Source organism: Salmo trutta, chromosome 36, assembly GCF_901001165.1.
Source record: "Salmo trutta chromosome 36, fSalTru1.1, whole genome shotgun sequence".
NCBI lineage: Eukaryota > Metazoa > Chordata > Actinopteri > Salmoniformes > Salmonidae > Salmo > Salmo trutta.
In genome coordinates, this window is record NC_042992.1 from 30,671,349 (window position 1) to 30,692,764 (window position 21,416).

Genomic DNA, 21,416 nt, shown 5'->3' on the forward strand with positions numbered 1-21,416 from the left:
GCTCTGGATCGACGTGTACGACAGTGTGTTCCAGTTCCCGCCAATATCCAGCAGCTTCGCGTAGCCATTGAAGAGGAGTGGGACAACAATCAACAGCCTGATCAATGCTATGTGAAGGAGATGTGTCGCACTACATGAGGCAAATGGTGGTCAAACCAGATACTGACTGGTTTTCTGATCCACGCCCCTACTTTTTTTTTTAAAGGTATTTGTGACCAACATATGCATATCTGTATTCCCAGTGATGTGAAATCCATAAATTAGAGGGCCTCCCAAGTGGCGCAGCAGTCTAAGGCACTGCATTGCAGTGCTTGACGCGTCACTACAGACCCGGGTTCGATCCCAGGCTGTGTCACAACTGGCCATGACCGGGAGTCCCATAGGGCGGTGCACAACTGGCCCAGTGTTGTCCTGGTTAGGGGAGGGTTTGGCCGGGGGGGCTTTACTTAGCTCATTGTGCTTTAGCGACTCCTTGTGGCGGGCAGGGCGCCTGCAGGCTGACTTCGGTAGTCAGTTGAACGGTGTTTCCTCCGACACATTGGTGCAGCTGGCTTCCGGGTTAAGCGGGCAGTGTGTTAAGAAGCACGGCTTGGCGGGTCATGTTTCGTAGGATGCATAACTCAACCTTCACCTCTTCCGAGCCCTTTGGGGAGTTGCAGCGATGAGACAAGATCGCAATTGGATATCACAAAATTGGGGAGAAAAAGGGGGTAAAATACAAAAAAGAGATGAACCATAGATTAGGGCCTAATGTTTCAATTGACTGATTTCCTTATATGAACTGTAACGTTTAGATTTTTGTTCAGTGTAATATAGATAGAAATAGAAGGCCTGAAACACACAAACACACACAGGCTAGCTTGGATGATTAATGAATAAACAAATCTGACATTTGAATCACCTACATGGAGAAATCTCAATGACAAAATGACAATAATAGGTGAGACTGGAAATGAAAGGCACAATCACAGTTATCTGATGGTAATTATTTGGATGATTACCTTAAATGAGTTTAATAGTATCATGTAATATATTCCAACCAAATAACCACGTACCACATCAAAGCTCACAATACACCTTTACCTGATGCACATAGTGGCTCCATGGCCTCTGTACTATAATGAGCAGTTAAATAATGACACACTCTGAAAGCACAGGGCCCTTGAGAAAAACAAGGACATTATCTTCTTTCAATATATGATATAACCCAGCTAAATGGGTGCCAAGAAACAGCCAGAACTACGAAATGTCAATAAATCTGTTGAAAATCAACCACTCTGCCTTACATTACGCCGATTCTCAGCATAGCATTCACTAGCGACGTTGTGCCAAATTTAGCGTCACTGTACAATACCACATCCTTGAATCATTCTGAGAGTACATTTTTAGAGGAGTTGTATCGATTGAGCACATACAGATGTAGGATCGTAATTTGAGCCAGTTTTCTACTGTAGGAAAATGATTCTGCAGGAACAGGAAATGTGAATTATTATGTGGATTATAATTATTGGACATTTTTTGTAGGGGTTGATAAAAATGAATAATGTGGAAACTACAAACTGGAAGTCTTTTTAAACCTCGAATACAGTACGTTTGCATTCCCTGCTGTGCAGGAAAATTCTCAGCAACAAAAGAGTGATCAAATTAAGGTCCTACATCTGTACGTAACCTGTTCAACTCTATCGACAGAAATCAGGACCGACTAGCCTAACTATATCAACAGACTCCTATAGCGAAGGACGCTCAACCAATAAATCCCCCTCTTTACTCCATCAATAAAGCCTCATCAACCAATCACCTCAGACATAGGAAGGGGTCTACCCAGTGGGGGTCCATGGGAACATGGAGGCTGGAGGTTGATGTTGTTCTCTTGTGATTTCCATCTTTCGTCTTTTCCTAAAAAGATCACTCGGTCTCTCCTATTCCCACAGCCCACACTCTGAACTCCACAAGCCTCTTCTCATAGCTCTTCAGTTACCCACAACCCCATCGGTGACAATACGGGGCGGCACTGTTGCATATCCTAAGGGAAAGCCTGTATTATTGCATGATGAATCCATATGTGGTCATATGTGTGTGGTTGCTCATCGAGCAGTGGCTGGTTTCTTCAATGTTGACCGTTATAAGAGGCCCCGGTTTGATTGATTTGGTTTGATTTGGACATGCATGTTTTGGGTTGTCTAACAGCCGTGGGTTCCTGTGTGTTTCCTTGCTGATTGTTTCAATGTGACATGGAAGAGGCCACTACATTGGAAGGTATTGCTTTTAAACATACAGGGAAAAGAAAGGCATTTGAATTGAATTAAAATGGCCTATTTAAAACGTGAGAGATGGCCTTCATAATTGACATTTCTAAAGCAAACGCGCATCTTCACAGTGAAAATTACAAAGGAAATGTCAACTTAGCTCGTTATCGAGTGACCTTCCATTGCCATTTATTAATCATTTATAATACATTGATAAGGCATGAATAAAACATGAGTAAGGCATGAATAAGATATATTAACAAGAGGGGCCTATGCTGAAAGGGACTCCATTAATGGAGGTTTCAAAGAACAGGGGTAAGACGGCTACTTCTTCATTGACCTGAGCAGTGAGTGACAGATGGGTAGAGTGCTCTTCTCTCATCACAAAGGGACAGATTGGTGGAGGAGAGGGAGCTGTTAGTGGATTGGGCTATGTAATCACCACAGTGGGTTAGCCGGGTCTCTTGTAGAGACCTATACTGAAACCCACTGAGCCTGGCGACTCAGGCAGATTGGCAACAGATAGATGGAGAGATTGGAGGAGGTTACGAAAGTGTGGAGCGAGAGTGGAAGAGATGTGAAGAGGAGAGATGGATAGAGGAGATGGTAGGGTGATGGACTGAGGTGGTTACAGAGAGGGAAAGGAGAGATGTGAAGAGGAGAGATGGATAGAGGAGATGGTAGGGTGATGGACTGAGGTGGTTACAGAGAGGGAAAGGAGAGAGGGAAAGAGAGGAGAAGAGAAAAGGTTGAGAGAGTGCTTTTAGAAAGAGTGGGTAAATAAGATGGGGAGGTGAGAGAGATGAAAACAACATTGAAGGACACAGAAATAGGAAAATAGTGAAGGCAATTAAGAGACAGCAAAGAGACAAAATCATTAACACTGGACTCTAAATACATATAGTCTGGCCAACAATTATTGGCACCCTTGATAAATAAAACAACACTGTATTAAATAAATAATCCAAATGCTGTGTTATATTGTATGCTCAGATTTGTTTACATATTATATTATTTTATACTAATACAATTGACCTGACTGTACATAGCAAAAAAATAGAAAGGAAGCAGAAACGGAGAGGGAATGAGGCAGAGTGGTCCTGTGAAGTGAATGACAGTGTTCAGTTAGGACTTATACTGCCAATGGAGCAGCACAGGCACCAGGAGTCAGCGGCAGAGCATTGAGTTTCAGCTTCTACACAGAGGGGCTCCTATTACAATGACTAATGGACCAGGGGTTTGTGTGTGTGTGTGTGTGTGTCTGTGTGTTTCGACATATGAGACTGAAAGCCAGAAAGCTTTTTTCATTTTGTTTGTCAAATCACCCTGTGTGAAATTAAAAGCAGCATCACTGTTATCATTCAGTTAAACGCAAATTCTCTTTATTTTTTTTGTGGTGGTGCACGGCCCACTCCTCGGGTTCTGCCTGTCTAAGAGCTGGGAAAACATGTCAGACGAGATCTGCTTCTCTTTCTCTCTCTCTCTCTACACACACACACACACACTTTACTTGCTTTAATTACAGTTCTGTTTTCAATGCACCCCTCGACCACTCCCCTGTTCACCCGCCTAGTTGAAAGCACATGCCACTGCTACCACGATTAGTCTTGTCAGAGACGAGCGCTGCTGCCACTGTGCTTTTTACTCCCACGCTAATTAGCCGGGTATTTTACAACACAATGGATGGAGATTTTAGAACAAGGACAGTTTAACCACCTGGCGAAGAGACGAAAGATGATTCCCTTTTTTGTGGAGAAAGAAAGAGCGATGATTTTTTACATTTAGACATAGGGCCCTGCTGGAATACTTTTCGAATGCATCCTACCTTCCTTCCTTCAGTCCTTCCCTTCTTCCTTCCCTTCTTCCTTCTTTGAAGTAAACCTAGATCTGACATTTTTGGACGAGGTTAAATGATGTAGTGGAACCCTTGCTTTCACCTTTCCAGTCATATACGATTAGTGATAATTACTTCAAGGCAGGGAGCGGAGGGATACATGTCACAACTATTCAAAACGGTTTTAGTCAGAATTACAAGTGATGGATATCTGTCCTGTAGATTTGAAGTTGGGTAGCTGCTCAAATCAAATCAAATGTTATTTGTCATATACACATGGTTAGCAGATGTTAATGCGAGTGTAGCGAAATGCTTGTGCTTCTAGTTCCAACAGTGCAGTAATATCTTACAAGTAATCTAACAATTCCCCAACAACTACCTAATACACACACATCTAAAGGGGGAATGAGATAATGTACCTGTAAGTATATGGATGAACGATGGCCGAGCGGCATAGGCAAGGTGAAATAGATGGTATAAAATACAGTATATACATGTGATATGAGTTATGTAAGCATTATTAAAGTGGCATTATTTAGAGTGGCATTGTTTAAAGTGACTAGTGATCCATTTGTAAAAGTGGCCAGTGACTGGGTCTCAATGTAGGCAGCAGCCTCTCTGAGTTAGTGATTGCTGTTTAACAGTCTGATGGCCTTGAGATAGAAGCTGTTTTTCAGTCTCTCGGTCCCAGCTTTGATGCACCTGTACTGACCTCGCCTATATAGTTTGACATTGAGACGCTATAAATTGCCGGTATCATCATGATTCCTTACAGACGGACATCATGTACTGTAGCAACAAATGACGTCCTTTTTAGGGAACGCGTTTACTGTACATTATGTCCTTGGGGGTCCGTCATATGTAAGTCAGAATAGACTGTGTCTGTTGAAATGAGGATGGCTTTGAAAGAACCATAGCCATCTGAACGTAGATGAATGATACGATGATTAACCCCCATACAATGTAAAGTACTTGGAGACCTAGGCCTTGAACGTTATATAAATGCATTCCATCCGTGATTCACCCTGTTAACCTTAGAGATCTTGTAATATATAAGCAGTCATTTGGTACAGTGAGCTGTACTACCTCAGTCAACTATGAGCCTTATGGACTCGGGTCAGGGACAGCCACTGTATGATACCTTGCATATCTGATCTGAGGTCAGAGCAGTAGAACATGTAGGAGGCAGCATGTTGGACACAGAGATAAATAAATGTATTAAATTCATTATGGTTATGCAATGATTTATTTCTGATGGCATTGAGCAAGGTACTCAATCATAGAAGTAGTAAATATAACATAATAAAGTGATCTTATTTTTATGGGCTCAATTAAAATCTGTTCAACTCTGACTCAAGAAGATAGAGGAATTTGAAAGTGCTGAAAGAAAGATTTTTTTTTCCAAACTTTATTACTGCCCTCTTCCAGCACAGTGGTCTGAAGAAGTGAAGAAGTGGGAGGTTTGGGTTAGGAGGCTAGGCTTTTCACTGTGAGGTTGCAGGTTCAGTTCCCAGACACTGTGTGGTGAAGTATGGGAAATGCCTAGGTGCCTGTGAAGTTCTAAAAACTTCAAAACTAAAAGTCAGCTCACGCCATTTTATTGGCAGAACTATTGCTGCAGTGCATGTGCAACACAGTGCTATAACATCTTGTAGTACAGGGTTTTGTTTTAGTTTTTTTGTAACAGGCTAACTTCTTATGTCTCACAACTGTAGAGCCAAGATCCAAACTAAGAGATGGCATCAGTTTGAATCAACTCATATATTTTCCTTGGTTTCCCCTAAACCCTATTGATATTCAAAACCATGTCCGTCTCAAGTGTGCACGGTGTATTTGAATTTTTTTTTTTAAGCGAGCTTGATAAATGTGCCGTATGGATTACTTAACCAAAGACTTGATACAAGAGAGGGGCTTTACATCACATTATGCTCCTATATCCCATTACCCTCTCCACAACATTAAAGACGGTGTCCGGCAGTTAAGTTGCTAATTTACCTCAAATTTTTACTTGAGGTGTAGAATCTTAATTTTAAATCTGAAACTTGTGTATTTCAGGTTTAAAAAATGCTTCCGAAGTTTGATATTCCATTACGAAAAATGTATCAACCCTTACAAAAATGTCAATTTCTAATCCAGATAATAATTCACATTTCCTGTTGCTGCAGGATCATTTTCCTGCTGTAGCAAACTGGCTCAAATGAAGATCCTACATCTGTACTTGTGACTTGGCAAGGCTAACTTTCTGCATCCTGTTGGTTTGTTTTACTGCGGGGGACAGGATATAGCAACACACAGGGACTGGCAACAGGTGGTGCTACACAATATGGACCCAGCTGGCTAGTTTGTCCATTTATTTTGTAAAGGGCAACAAAATCAACCAACGGGATTGAACAAAGGGCCCATCTCTCAATCTTGAAAGCAATGAGGAAATAGCACAGCTTGCGCCCAGATTGTGCACCTGAATCCTTTGTGTTAATCTCTCTGTTCTTTCTCTCTCTCTCTCTCGCTCTCTCTCTCTCTCTCTCTCTCTCTCTCGCTCTCTCACTCTCTCGCTCTCTCGCTCTCCTCTTCTGTGGCAGGTGTTACTGGCTTGGTTCAAATTGATGGAGAAGGCGATCGGGAGATTGACTTTGCCTTGTGGGACATGACCGATCTTGAGTCTGGGGTCTTTCAGGTAGGCACTGACTGCTCCTCTAGCAAAATGGTGGTTAGGCACAAACACACACTGGCACATAAATACACACTCACACTCTGTAGCTGTGTTCTTTGTCCTCTTCCAGTGTAGCAGCTATAAAACCTGCAATGACATGCACTTTCGTTCAACACCCAAAGTTAGGCTAACCATCTATCCTGTGTATCTCCAGATCGTATCCGTCTACAACAGCACCCTGAAGGAGTTGGTTCCAGTGCCGGGTATGAAGGTCCAGTGGCCGGGGGGCGCCCCGCCCCAAGACATCCCCGACTGTGGCTTCAAGAATGACAAGCCGGCTTGCTTAGCACGTATGCACTGAGGAACCCCTGGGGCCTCATTTATCAACATAAAAATATGTATATTTGCATACGAATAAACAAAACCCCCTGGAGATTTTATAAACACTGAGAGAAACATTCAAATGTTGTGCTGCTCTCAATTAGGGCTCTTGCGGTGACCATATTTACACCACACCGGCAGTCATGATGATAGGAGACACATTTCATATTTACACCACACCGGCAGTCATGATGATAGGAGACACATTTCATATTTACACCACACCGGCAGTCATGATGATAGGAGACACATTTCATATTTACACCACACCGGCAGTCATCATGATAGGAGACACATTTCGTGTGACCAGTGATCACGGTAATCTCAATCCAAAACTATGCAAATGAATGGCGCTGATGGGTAGCCTACCAAACTTGCTAATGGCCCTCGCTAATGACCTGGTACTCAGCGCTCAGTATGCTTTTTGCAGTTTGGAAGAGTTTGTGCAAATATTATGATGACATTTTGTGGCGTTTTTGTTCATTTTAGACTTCGGTAAGGATTTTTACGTCAAAATTAATGACAGATTTCTTCAGTTATCTTAGACTAATTCTGACTATTTTGAGGAAGTGTATGCTGGCTATGCCATCTTAAAATGGTCAAACAGTACTATTGCGATTTTGTTTCTCATTCGGTTCGACTTTGGTTAGCCACCAGCCGAACTGAATCATTCTGACTCCTTTAGAGTGCTGTTACGAAATGGACACAGTAAAGCCCGGACTCATTATGCATACATTTTTTAAACCTGTTCCAAAAGGACAAACTGTCCGATACGAGTGAAGGAAGCAGCAGAAATTGTTGTGCCAATTTCCAAATGTTTTTCTACTTTATTCAACCAGAGCCATGGAGAGAGAGAGGGGCAAAGAGCGAGCAGCTGTAGGCTATTAGGAGGAGTGGAGGCAGTTTGGTGTGTGTGTGTGTGTGTGTGTGTGTGTGTGTGTGTGTGTGTGTGTGTGTGTGTGTGCGTGTGTGTGAGTAACACACGGGAAGCTCAGAGCACCATGAGGCACAGAGGGAGAGACCGCAACCACTTATCTCATGCTAGACTAACTTCTTGCTAGTTATTTATCATCCCATCTGGTTACACAGTACCTGTCTTGCTTGACTGCATCAAACCGAAAGAAGCAAGCTAACTAGGCTAATTGAGCCTAGCCATAACATTACTGCGCTTTTCACCGTCGTACAGTTAGCCTACACATTTATGTATTTTTTTCACCATTATTTAACCAGGTAGGCTAGTTGAGAACAAGTTCTCATTTACAACTGCGACCTGGCCAAGATAAAGCAAAGCAGTGCGACAAAAACAACAACAAATATACAGTCAATAACACAATAGAAAAATCTGTATACAGTGTGTGCAAATGAACTAAGGAGGTAAGGCAATAAATAGGCCAATAGTGTCGATGTAATTACAATTTAGCCATTTACACTGGAGTGATATATGTGCAGATGAGGATGTGCAAATAGAAATACTGGTGTGTAAAAGAGCAGAAAAACAAATAGGGGGATGAGGTAGGTAGTTGGATGGATGGGCTATTTACAGATGGGCTGTGTACAGCTGCAGCGATCGGTAACTTCTCTGACAGCTGATGCTTAAAGTTAGTGAGGGACATATAAGTCTCCAACTTCAGTGATTTTTGCAATTTGTTCCAGTCATTGGCAGCAGAGAACTGGAAGGAAAGGTGGCCAAAGTAGGTGTTGGCTTTGGGGATGACCAGTGAAATATACCTGCTGGAGCACGTGCTACTGGTGGGTGTTGCTATGGTGACCAGTGAGCTGAGATAAGGCGGATCTTTACCAAGCAAAGACTTATAGACGACCTGGAGCCAGTGGGTTTGGCGACGAATATGTAGTGAGGTCCAGCCAACGAGAGCATACAGGTTGTAGTGGTGGGTAGTATATGGGGCTTTGGTGACAAAACGGATGGCACTGTGATAGACTGCATCCAATTTGCTGAGTAGAGTGTTGAAGGCTATTTTGTAAATGATATCGCCGAAGTCAAAGATCGGTAGGATAGTCAGTTTTACAAGGGTATGTTTGGCAGCATGAGTGAAGGAGGCTTTGTTGCGAAATAGGAAGCCGATTCTAGATTTAACTTTGGATTGGAGATGCTTAATGTAAGTCTGGAAGGAGAGATTACAGTCTAGCCAGACACCTAGGTATTTATAGTTGTCCACATATTCTAAGTCAGAACCATCCAGAGTAGTGATGCTGGGCGGGCGGGCGGGTGCGGGCATTTAAGAGCAGTTGGAGGCCATGGAAGGAGTCCTGTATGATGTTGAAGCTTGTTTGGAGGTTTGTTAACACAGTGACCAAAGAAGGGCCAGATGTACAGTTGAAGTCGGAAGTTTACATACACTTAGGTTGGAGTCATTAAAACAAATTTTTCAACAACTTGACAAATTCCTTGTTAACAAACTATAGTTTTGACAAGTCAGTTATGACATCTACTTTGTGCATGACACAAGTCATTTTTCCAACAATTCTTTAAAGACAGATTATTTCACTTACAATTCACTGTATCACAATTCCAGTGGGTCAGAAGTTTACATACAGTAGGTTGACTGTGCTTTTAAACAGCTTGGAAAATTCCAGAAAATTATGTCATGGCTTTAGAATATTCTGCTAGGCTAATTGACATCATTTGAGTCAATTGGAGGTGTACCTGTGGATGTATTTCAAGGCCTACCTTCAAACTCAGTGCCCCTTTGCTTGACATCATGGGAAAATGAAAAGAAATCAGCCAAGACCTCAGGAAAAAATTGTAGACCTCCACAAGTCTGGTTCATCCTTGGGAGCAATTTCCAAACACCTGAAGGTACCACGTTCATCTGTACAAACAATAGTATGCAAGTATAAACACCATGGGACCACGCAGCCGTCATACCGCTCAGGAAGGAGACGTCTTCTGTCTCCTAGAGATGAACGTACTTTGGTGCAAAAAGTGCAAATCAATCCCAGAACAACAGCAAAGGACCTTGTGAAGATGCTGGAGGAAACAGGTACAAAAGGATCTATATCCACAGTAAAACGAGTCCTATATCGACATAACCTGAAAGGCCGATCAGCAAGGAAAAAGGGGGATGCTTGCAAGCCGAAGAACACCATCCCAACCGTGAAGCACGGGGGTGGCAACATCATGTTGTGGGGGTGCTTTGCTGCAGGAGGGACTGGTGCACTTCACAAAATAGATGGCATCATGAGGCGTGAAAATTATGTGGATATATTGAAGCAACATCTCAAGACATCAGTCTGGGAATTAAAGCTTGGGCGCAAATGGGTCTTCCAAATGGACAATGACCCCAAGCATACTTGCAAAGTTGTGGCAAAATGGCTTAAGGACAACAAAGTCAAGGTATTGGAGTGGCCATCACAAAGCCCTGACCTCAATCCCATAGAAAAGGTATGTGCAGAACTGAAAAAGCATGTGCGAGCAAGGAGGCCTACAAACCTGACTCAGTTACACCAGCTCTGTCAGGAGGAATGGGCCAAAATTCATCCAACTTATTGTGGGAAGCTTGTGGAAGGCTACCCGAAACGTTTGACCCAAGTTAAACAATTTAAAGGCAATGCTACGAATTACTAATTGAGTGTATGTAAACTTCTGACCCACTGGGAATGTGATGAAAGAAATAAAAGCTGAAATAAATAATTCTCTCTACTATTATTCTGACATTTCACAATCTTAAAATAAAGTGGTGATCCTAACTGACCTAAGACAGGGAATTTTACTAAGATTAAATGTCAGGAATTGTGAAAAACTGAGTTTAAATTTATTTGGCTAAGGTGTATGTAAACTTCTGACTTCAACTGTATATAGAATGGTGTCGTCTGCGTAGAGGTGGATCAAAGAATAACCCGCAGCAAGAGCGACATCATTGATATAAACAGAGAAAAGAGTGGGCCCGAGAATTGAGCCCTGTGGCACCCCCATAGAGACTGCCAGAGGTCCGGACCACAGGCCCTCCGATTTGACACGCTGAACTCTATCTGAGAAGTAGTTAGTGAACCAGGTGAGGCAGTCATTAGAGAAACCAAGGCTGTTGAGTCAGCCGATAAGAATACGGTGATTGAAAGAGTCGAAAGCCTTGGCCAGGTCGATAAAGATGGCTGCACAGTACTGTCGTTTATCGATGGTGGTTATGATATTGTTTAGGACCTTGAGCGTGGCTGAGGTGCAGCTGTGACCAGCTCGGAAACCAGATTGCGTAGAGGAGAAGGTACGGTGGGATTCGATAATGGTCGGTGATCTGCTTGTTAACTTGGCTTTCGAAGACTTTAGAAAGGCAGGGCAGGATGGATATAGGTCTATAACAGTTTGGGTCTAGTTTCTCCCCCTTTGAAGAGGGGGATGACTGCGGCTGCTTTCCAATCTTTGGGAATCTCAGACGATACGAAAGAGAGGTTAAACAGACTAATAATAGGGTTTGGCGGCAGATGATGGCGGCAGATAATTTTAGGAAGAGAGGGTCCAGATTGTCTAGCCCAACTGATTTGTAGGGATCCAGATTTTGCAGCTCTTTCAGAACATCAGCTGTCTGGATTTGGGTGAAGGAGAAGCGGGGGGGGGGCTTGGGCCAATTGCTGCGGGGGTGCCGAGGTGTTGGCCTGGGTTGGGGTAGACAGGTGGAAAGCATGCTTATTGATATTCTCGATTATCGTGGATAACAACATAACAACTCTACTCTGATTATAGCGTAAATAGCAGCTTACCTGTTGGCTTTTGGTCGCTATAATTTTTCTTTCTCATTTCTGTAATTTTATTTCCATCTTTCATTGATTAGATATCCCCTAACTTTATTGCTACAAAGCATAGCAGCAATGCAGTTGTCTCTCTCGCCCCCCTGGAAGGGAAAGGATCAGAGCCCATGCCTTTTTTTGCAACTTTTTCCAAATCATGAATATAGAGTTGCATCAAATCAAATACATTTGCATTTGTCACGTGTGCCGAATACAACAAGTGTAGACCTTACGGTGAAATGCTTACTTACAAGCCCTTAACCAACAATGCAGTTCAAGAAATAGAGTTAAGAATATAAAATATGTACTAAATATCTTTATTTAGTAAAGTTATAAATGACTTTATAAAGTCAAGTAAAAAAAATTATGTAAAATAAAAAGTAACACAATAAAATAAAAATATAAATGCATAATAAACAGCGAGTAGCAGCAGTGTAAAAACAAACGGGGGGGCGGGGGGTCCATTTGATGAATTGTTCAGCAGTCTTATGGCTTGGGGGTAGAAGCTGTTAAGGAGCCTTTTGGCGCTCCGGTACTGCTTACCGTGTGGTAGCAGAGAGAACTGTCTATGACTTGGGTGACTGGAGTCTTTGACAATTTTTTGGGCCTTCCTCTGACATCGCCTAGTATACAGGTCTTGGATGTCAGGAAGCTTGTCCCCAGTGATGTACTGGGACGTACACACTCCCCTCTGTAGCGCCTCACGGTCAGATGCAGAGCAGTAGCCATACCAGGCGGTGATGCAACCGGTCAGGATGTTCTCGATGGTGCAGCTGTATAACTTTTTGAGGATCTGGGGACCCATGCCAAATCTTTTCAGTGTCCTGAGGGGGAAAAGGTGTTGTCGTGTCTTCTTCACGACTCTCTTGGTGTGTTTGGACCATGATAGTCTGTTGGTGATGTGGACACCAAGGAACTTGAAACTCTCGAACCGTTGCACTACAGCCCAGTCGATGTTAATGTGGGCCTGTTTTGCCCGCCTTCTCCTGTAGTCCACAATCAGCTCCTTTGTCTTGCTCACATTGAGGAAGAGGTTGTTGTCCTGGCAAAACACTGCCAGGTCTCTGACCTCCTCCCTATAGGGTCATCGTTGTCGGTGATCAGGCCTACCACCGTTGTGTCATCAGCAAACTTAATGATGGTGTTAGAGTCGTGTTTGGCCATGCAGTCGTGGTTGAACAGGGAATACAGGACGGGACTAAGCACGCACCCCTGAGGGGCCCCAGTGTTGAGGGTCAGCATGGCAGATGTGTTTTTGCCTACCCTTACCACCTGGGGGCGGCCCGTCAGGAAGTCCAGGATCCAGTTGCAGAGGAAGGTGTTTAGTCCCAGGGTCCTGAGCTTAGTGATGAGCTTTGTGGGCACTATTGTGTTGAACGCTGAGCTGTAGTCAATGAACAGCATTCTCACATAGGTGTTCCTTTTGTCCAGGTGGGAAAGGTCAGTGTGGAGTGCGATTGAGATTGAGTCATCTGTGGATCTGTTGGGGCGTTATGCGAATTGGGGTGGGACTAGTGTTTCTGGAAGGATGCTGTTGATGTGAGCCATGACCAGCCTTTCAAAGCACTTCATGGCTACCAACATGAGTGCTACGGCGCGGTAATCATTTAGGCAGGTTACCTTCGCTTCCTTGGGCACAGGGACTATGGTCGTTTGCTTGAAACATCAAATCAAATTGTATTGGTCACATAAACATATTTCGCAGATGTAGCGAAATGCTTGTGTTCCTAGCTCCAACAGTGCAGTAGTATCTAACAGTGCAGTAGTATCTAAAAACGATTCACAATACACGCAAATCTAAAAGTAAAAGAGTGGATTTAAGAAATATATAAATATTAGATCAAGCAATGTCGGAGTGGCATTGACTAAAATACAGCAGAATAGAATACAGTATACACATATGAGTTGAGTAAAGCAGTATCTAAACATTATTTAAACATTATTAATGTGACTAGTGTTCCATTTATTAAAGTGGCCAGTGATTCAAAGTTGCAGGGTTGCGTAACCGGGTGGAAGCCGGCTAGTGATGGCTATTTAACAATCTGATGGCCTTAAGATAGAAGCTGTTTTTCAGTCTCTCGTTCCCATCTTTGATGCACCTGTACTGACCTTGCCTTCTGGATTGTAGCGGGGTGAACAGGCCATGGCTCGGATGGTTGATGTCCTTGATTATCTTTTTACCCTTCCTGTGAAATTTGGTGCTGTAAGTGTACTGGAGGGCAGGTAGTTTGCCCCCGGTGATGCGTTGGGCAGACCGCACCACCCTCTGGAGATCCCTGCGGTTGTGGGCTGTGCAGTTGCCGTACCAGGCGGTGATACAGCTCAACAGGATGCTCTCAATTGCGCACCTGTAAAAGTTGGTGAGGGATTTAGGGGCCAAGCCAAAAACATGTACGTATTACAGACTTGGTCAGGGAGCGGTTGTCAGTGAAGTCCTGTAGCGTAGCATCCGCGTCATCTGACCACTTCTGTATTGAGCGAGTCACTGGTACTTCCTGCTTTAGTTTTTGCTTGTAAGCAGGAATCAGGACGGTAGAATTATGGTTAGATTTGCCAAATGGAGGGCGAGGGAGAGCATTGTATGTGTCTCTGTGTGTAGAGTAAAGGTGGTCTAGAGATTTTTTTTACTCTGACTGCACATGTGACATGCTGGTAGAAATGAGGTAAAACAGATTTAGGTTTGCCTCCATTAAAGTCCCTGGCGACTAGGAGGACCGCTTCTGGATGAGCATTTTCTTGTTTGCTTATGGCCGGATACAGCTCATAGATATGGCTTTATTCAGCTGCATCATGCAGCCCTTATGTTTTGATTTCTAAGACATTCCCAGGTTTAGAAGCCCATCACAACTAATGAAATAATGGATTCTATTGTGATGGCTATATTAAATGGATTTATTTACTTGTTTTAGTAACTTATATTATTTGGTTACCTACCTTAGCTGAATGCACGTACTATACTTGGCTATGGAATAGAGTGTCTGCTATATGACTAAAATGTAAATGTGTTTATTTTATTTATTTAACCTTTATTTAACTTGGCAAGTCAGTTAAGAACAATTTTTTTTTCCCAATGACGGCCTACCCCGGCCAAACACGGACCAAGCTGGGTCAATTGTGCGCCGCCTTATGGGACTGTAGTAGCTATATGAACAAAACCTTGCCATATGCTACACATACTATGACAGATGCTATTGAATTTGGCCCTGGGTATAACTTCATAGAATTCAATAACATAGTTTGTTCTTTCCTCCCAGGGACGGTCACCATGCACCAGATGGTGGCCATTGTTGTGTGCTTCATCTTCATCATCATCGCCACCGTCACCGTCTTCATCTACAGGTCAGTGGTGCCCCTTTTTTTTACCGTACAGTGTACCCCTTCCCTGAGCAAGACACTGGTCGATGGTTATGGGTTCTGATGCCTCCACTCCTAACCCCTCCTCCACCCATCTATCGCTCTCGCCATTCTGTTCACTCGCTTCCCATACTCTGCACATCTTTCCTTTTCTCTATTTTATCCCCCCCATCTCTTTCTCTTCTGTTTGTTTTTCTACCTTTAATCTCTACAATCATGGTATGTTTTTGCCTCCCTGTTTAACTTTCTTACCCACATTGTTACTCTGTCTGTCTATCTCTCTCTTGTCCTCTTCACCCTATGACTCTCCTCTTTTCACTATCTTTCTTCCTCTGCCCTCTTTTCCCTTACTCTTTCTTTACACATTACAGGGAGATCACTGCCAGGCCAAGAAGGAACGAATAAAAGTGTTTCTGTCTCCTCTTCAGTGATGACTCACCACCAGGGTCATGTTCATTAGGCACCACACAGAAATAAACAGACAGAAACAGTGAGGGACTACCTGGACCTGTTTAATAAAAAACATGAATTTTCGTTTTCCATTGAAAAGTGTTTTTATATATTTACCTCCAGCCCTGTGTTTGCCCTTTGACCCTTCTCTCTGGCCTGTTTCCAGCTCCATCAGTCTTGCAGCTGAAAAGGTCACTTGCTTTATAGCTTGTCATGTCTTGTGATAACATTGTTTAACATTGAGTGCAAGTCCAGGTGAAAGTATACCTTACTTTCTAAATAATTGTTTTCTCTGGAGGAATATCAGGCCCAAGGTCGAAGTATATTATGTCTCATATCAAATATAAAAAAGCAATGTGTTTTTACATTTTCTAGAGATTTATGTTATTGCGCTAGCGTTAGCGCAATAACTGGAACTCTATGGGTATCTGCTAGTGTGCTATGGGTGTCTACTAGCACTCTAGCAGATAACCATAGACTTCCAGTCATTGTGCTAATGCTAGTTAGCATTGGCTCATGAAAGTAACTTCCTTCTTACTGGACACAGAGACATACACATTTTATCCACAAGTTAATCTGATTCTGGGGAAGAAGATAAAGGGCCTCATTGCCAAAATCCCAAAGAATCCCTTTACACGTGCTGTAAAATTACACAGACCCTTTTTTCACTTATTTTTTTCACGTTATAAAATACAGCAATGTGTAGTACATTTGAATAGCACATAGCCATAGGCGAATATATTTATGAATGTTTATTTTCAAATTCTTGTAAGATAAGTGCTTACTATATGAATGACTTAATCTATGGATTACTAAATCTATGTGAAGTGTATCTGTAAATGTATTGCTTAAAGTAAATGGAAGCTACTGTATGATGTGTTTGTATGTTCATAGATTAAAAAAACTAAACAAATGTGTTATTACTACACATGAATAGTGACTTTTTGACCTCTTCTTACATAATGTTCCATTACAGTAAAGAACGTTAGATCAAGCACAGGAGGCTGCTGAGGGGAGGATGGCTCATAATAATGTCTGGAATGGAGTGAATGGAATGGTATGGATCACATGGAAACCATGTGTGTGACGTGTTTGATACCATTCCACTGATTCCGTTCCAGCCATTACTATGAGCCTGTCCTCCTCAATTAAGGTGCCACCAGCCGCCTGGGATATCAACGTACACGTCTAAACAACTTCACACAGACAGCACTGTTGGTGAATGATGACTCGATTGAGTTGTATTCACAAATTGAGGGGCGACACTCCAATCAGATCACCCACTATAATGGAGCTCAAATCACAGATATTAATCTCTATCCAAACTCAATGAATTAATCCCATCCCCAGTGCTATAGTTAGGTTGCATTTGTTGCTGAGAAATGTGTGTGTGAATACAGTTTGTGGTGGGTGATAGAGGTTCTGATTTTGGAGTGTTGATGGCCTGTGTGGGTAGAGGTTCAGTCCTACACAGTGTACAATCACGCTGAAACACATCCATCCCTCTCCTTAAGCTCTCTGTCCTTTATTCTGGATTCTCATTCTCTCTCCCTCTTTCTCTTTATTGATTTGTCTTTCTCCGTCGCCCTCATACAATTTTGTCTTCCACCATCCTCACCTCCTTTCTCTACTCTATCCTTCTACCTATTTCTCCTCTCTCTCTCTCTCTCTCTCTCTCTCTCTCTCTCTCTCTCTCTCTCTCTCGCTCTCTCTCTCTCACACTCTCTCTCTCTCTCTCTCTCTCTCTCTCTCTCGCTCTCTCTCTCTCTCTCTCTCTCTCTCTCTCTCTCTCTCTCTCTCTCTCTCTCTCTCTCTCTCTCTCTCTCTCTCTCTCTCTCTCTCTCTCTCTCTCTCTCTCTCTCTCTCTCTCTGAACCTCTCTCTCTGAACCTCTCTCAAGCCTCCTCTTTCCATCACCCTTTGTCTCCCTTTCTCTCACCTTCTACCTTATCTCTCTGTTTGTCCCTCTCTCACCCCCCCCCCCCTGCACCCTCTCCCTCAGGAAGCTGAAGTTGGAGAATGAGTTGGCTGCTCAGCTCTGGCGGGTGCAGTGGGAGGACGTGCAGATGAGCGACCTGGAGAAAGTGATGCGCAGGGCCTGCAGCAGACTCACCCTGTCTCTGGTACTGCACGGAGAAACACACACATACAGTATATAGTACACTTACACAGGGAAACACACTGTGTTGATAACCACACTGTTCTCATTCCCTCTATATGGTCCACAGAGAGGCTCCAACTATGGCTCCCTCCTGACCATGGACGGAAACTTTCAGATCTACGCCAAGACTGGCTACTACAAGGTCTATCCTTTTACACAGGGATTGTTGTAATAGACTGACAATGCTTATGATGTTTGCTTTAATAAGGATTTGTGTAGTGATACCTACAGTAGTTGAATACATAAAGGCTTCATGAGCACTACATAAATGCTTAACAAATCATCTATAAGGGTATGACATACTCTATAAATCAGGGGTTCTCAAACTTTTTGGGGGGCTGGGGACCCCTTTTATGATTGCAAATTCATCAGGGACCCCTCATATTCAGAACACAACTGGAGTGAGATAGGCGGCAGGGTAGCCTAGTGGTTAGAGCGTTGGACTAGTAACCGAAAGGATGCAAGCTCGAATCCCCAAGCTGACAAGGTACAAATCGGTCATTCTGCCCCTGAACAAGGCAGTTAACTCACTGTTCCTAGGCCGTCATTGAAAATAAGAATTTGTTCTTAACTGACTTGCCTAGTTAAATAAAGGTAAATAAATTAAAAAATATCATAAAAGGAGTATGATTATGACTCTGGCAGTGCAGGGCCGGACGAACCAAGTCTCTGGCCCTGGGGATGACATTTAAATCCCGCCTCTAAGAATCTGAGAGAAAATGTTTCAGTTTTCAAGCTAATTTCCTGCAATTTGACACATTTTGTCATGGGGCAGAGAGATTCTTTTTGTTGATTCAGCTTTAAAGGATATTTATAGCTAATATCCTGCAATTCCACGTATTTTGCCATGAGGCAGAGAGAAAACGTTATAGTTTTGAAGCTTAAATTACAGTGCATTTACGTTTTAAAAACCATTTTTGGGAAATACAAGAAGTATTGAGTTAAAACCTTGATAATTGGTTGAGAACTGTGGATACCAATAACCCTGTGACCCTCCCAGGTCCATGTTGCCTTGGGTTAACAACATATATTGTAGATGAATATTACATTGTATTGTAGTACACCCTCTAAACGTATTCCACGGATCCCTTTGCCAAAATTAGTTGAATCTTTTGATGTTAGTAATATTCACCAACAAATATATCTGTCCGCGGACCCCCCTGCAGCACCTGGAACCCACTTTGAGAACCCTTGCTATAAACGGTGTATAAACATACATAGTATGTTATGTCACATTTGGAAATTCGCTCTACAGTAGGAATAATTATGTCACCCTTTATTAACCATTTATAGTGTATGACATACGCTTACAGATTATTTGTGAAGCAGTTATGTAGTGCTTATAAGGCCTTTATGAATGCTATATAAAGCCTTTATCAGTTTCACTTTGTTTAAATTGGGACTCAGTATTTGCGAGTGGTAAGTGTTCGTACCGGGATTCTGATAGGCTTCACCTGGGCATTTGCACAGTTTACATCCTTGGAGTCGGAATTACAAGTGAATTACACTCATTTTACATCACCCCATATTAGTGACGGACACAGATAGTAAAATCATGGTGAAATATTGTGTTGATTAATGTGTCCTCCTTTCCAGGGAAACATTGCGGCCATTAAGTACGTCACTAACAAGAAGCGCATCGAGCTCACCAGGATGGTGCTCTTTGAGCTCAAACATGTGAGGGTTTTATTCAGTAGGCTTGTAAACATGTTGCCAGAGCAACAATGTCCTTTCTAGTATTTAATCTACTCATTATGTTCTAAGGTGTATCATTTTCTCGGGTGTAAATGCTTTTGTATGTTGGTGATTGTGTATGCAGTTGCTAGTATGTCGGTATTGATGTTAATCTTCTTGCCTCCAGATGCGTGATGTTCAAAACGAGCACCTGACTCGCTTTATCGGAGCTTGTATCGATCCTCCCAACATCTGTATCATCACAGAGTACTGCCCCCGGGGCAGCCTGCAGGTACTTCACACAGCCTAGAGGATCTACTTGTTCCATTCTACACTGCTCAAAAAAATAAAGGGAACACTTAAACAACACAATGTAACTCCAAGTCAATCACACTTCTGTGAAATCAAACTGTCCACTTAGGAAGCAACACTGATTGACAATAAATTTCACATGCTGTTGTGCAAATGGAATAGACAACAGGTGGAAATTATAGGCAATTAGCAAGACACCCCCAATAAAGGAGTGGTTCTGCAGGTGGGGACCACAGACCACTTCTCAGTTCCTATGCTTCCTGGCTGATGTTTTGGTCACTTTTGAATTCTGGCGGTGCTTTCACTCTAGTGGTAGCATGAGACGGAGTCTACAACCCACACAAGTGGCTCAGGTAGTGCAGCCACATCAATGCGAGCTGTGGCAAGAAGGTTTGCTGTGTCTGTCAGCGTAGTGTCCAGAGCATGGAGGCACTACCAGGAGACAGGCCAGTACATCAGGAGACGTGGAGGAGGCTGTAGGAGGGCAACAACCCAGCAGCAGGACCGCTACCTCCGCCTTTGTGCAAGGAGGAGCAGGAGAAGCACTGCCAGAGCCCTGCAAAATGACCTCCAGCAGGCCACAAATGTGCATGTGTCTGCTCAAACGGTCAGAAACAGACTCCATGAGGGTGGTATGAGGGCCCGACGTCCACAGGTGGGGGTTGTGCTTACAGCCCAACACCATGCAGGACGTTTGGCATTTGCCAGAGAACGCCAAGATTGGCAAATTCGCCACTGGCGCCCTGTGCTCTTCACAGATGAAAGCAGGTTCACACTGAGCACATGTGACGGATGTGACAGAGTCTGGAGACGCCGTGGAGAATTCTGCTGCCTGCAACATTCTCCAGCATGACCGGTTTGGCGGTGGGTCAGTCATGGTGTGGGGTGGCATTTCTTTGGGGGGCCGCACAGCCCTCCATGTGCTCGCCAGAGGTAGCCTGACTGCCATTAGGTACCGAGATGAGATCCTCAGACCCCTTGTGAGACCATATGCTGGTGCGGTTGGCCCTGGGTTCCTCCTAATGCAAGACAATGCTAGACCTCATGTGGCTGGAGTGTGTCAGCAGTTCCTGCAAGAGGAAGGCATTGATGCTATGGACTGGCCCGCCCATTCCCCAGACCTGAATCCAATTGAGCACATCTGGGACATCATGTCTCGCTCCATCCACCAACGCCACGTTGCACCACAGACTGGATGCTTTAGTCCAGGTCTGGGAGGAGATCCCTCAGGAGACCATCCGGCATCTCATCAGGAGCATGCCCAGGCGTTGTAGGGAGGTCATACAGGCACGTGGAGGCCACACACACTACTGAGCCTCATTTTGACTTGTTTTAAGGACATTACATCAAAGTTGGATCAGCCTGTAGTGTGGTTTTCCACTTTAATTTTGAGTGTGACTCCAAATCCAGACCTCCATGGGTTGATAAATTGGATTTCCATTGATTCTTTTTGTGTGATTTTGTTGTCAGCACATTCAACTATGTAAAGAAAAAAGTATTTAATAAGATTATTTCTTTCATTCAGATCTAGGATGTGTTGTTTAAGTGTTCCCTTTATTCTTTTGAGCAGTATATATTACTCCATTCTATTCTTTAACCTTAGAACCTTAGCATT

At 43.3% G+C, this 21,416-nt stretch overlaps 1 protein-coding gene across 5 annotated transcripts in view; it reads left to right on the plus strand.

The window, feature by feature from the left end:
• Positions 1 to 21,416, plus strand: part of LOC115175842 (atrial natriuretic peptide receptor 1) — a 111,825-nt gene that overhangs the window by 74,055 nt on the left and 16,354 nt on the right. For all 5 annotated transcript variants that reach the window (XM_029735399.1, XM_029735398.1, XM_029735396.1 and 2 more), the window contains 7 exons: positions 6,660 to 6,754; positions 6,945 to 7,080; positions 15,106 to 15,190; positions 17,657 to 17,777; positions 17,883 to 17,957; positions 19,412 to 19,492; positions 19,677 to 19,781. In XM_029735399.1, coding sequence (XP_029591259.1) covers positions 6,660 to 6,754; positions 6,945 to 7,080; positions 15,106 to 15,190; positions 17,657 to 17,777; positions 17,883 to 17,957; positions 19,412 to 19,492; positions 19,677 to 19,781 — 698 coding nt within the window. The remainder of the gene's footprint in view (positions 1 to 6,659; positions 6,755 to 6,944; positions 7,081 to 15,105; positions 15,191 to 17,656; positions 17,778 to 17,882; positions 17,958 to 19,411; positions 19,493 to 19,676; positions 19,782 to 21,416) is intronic.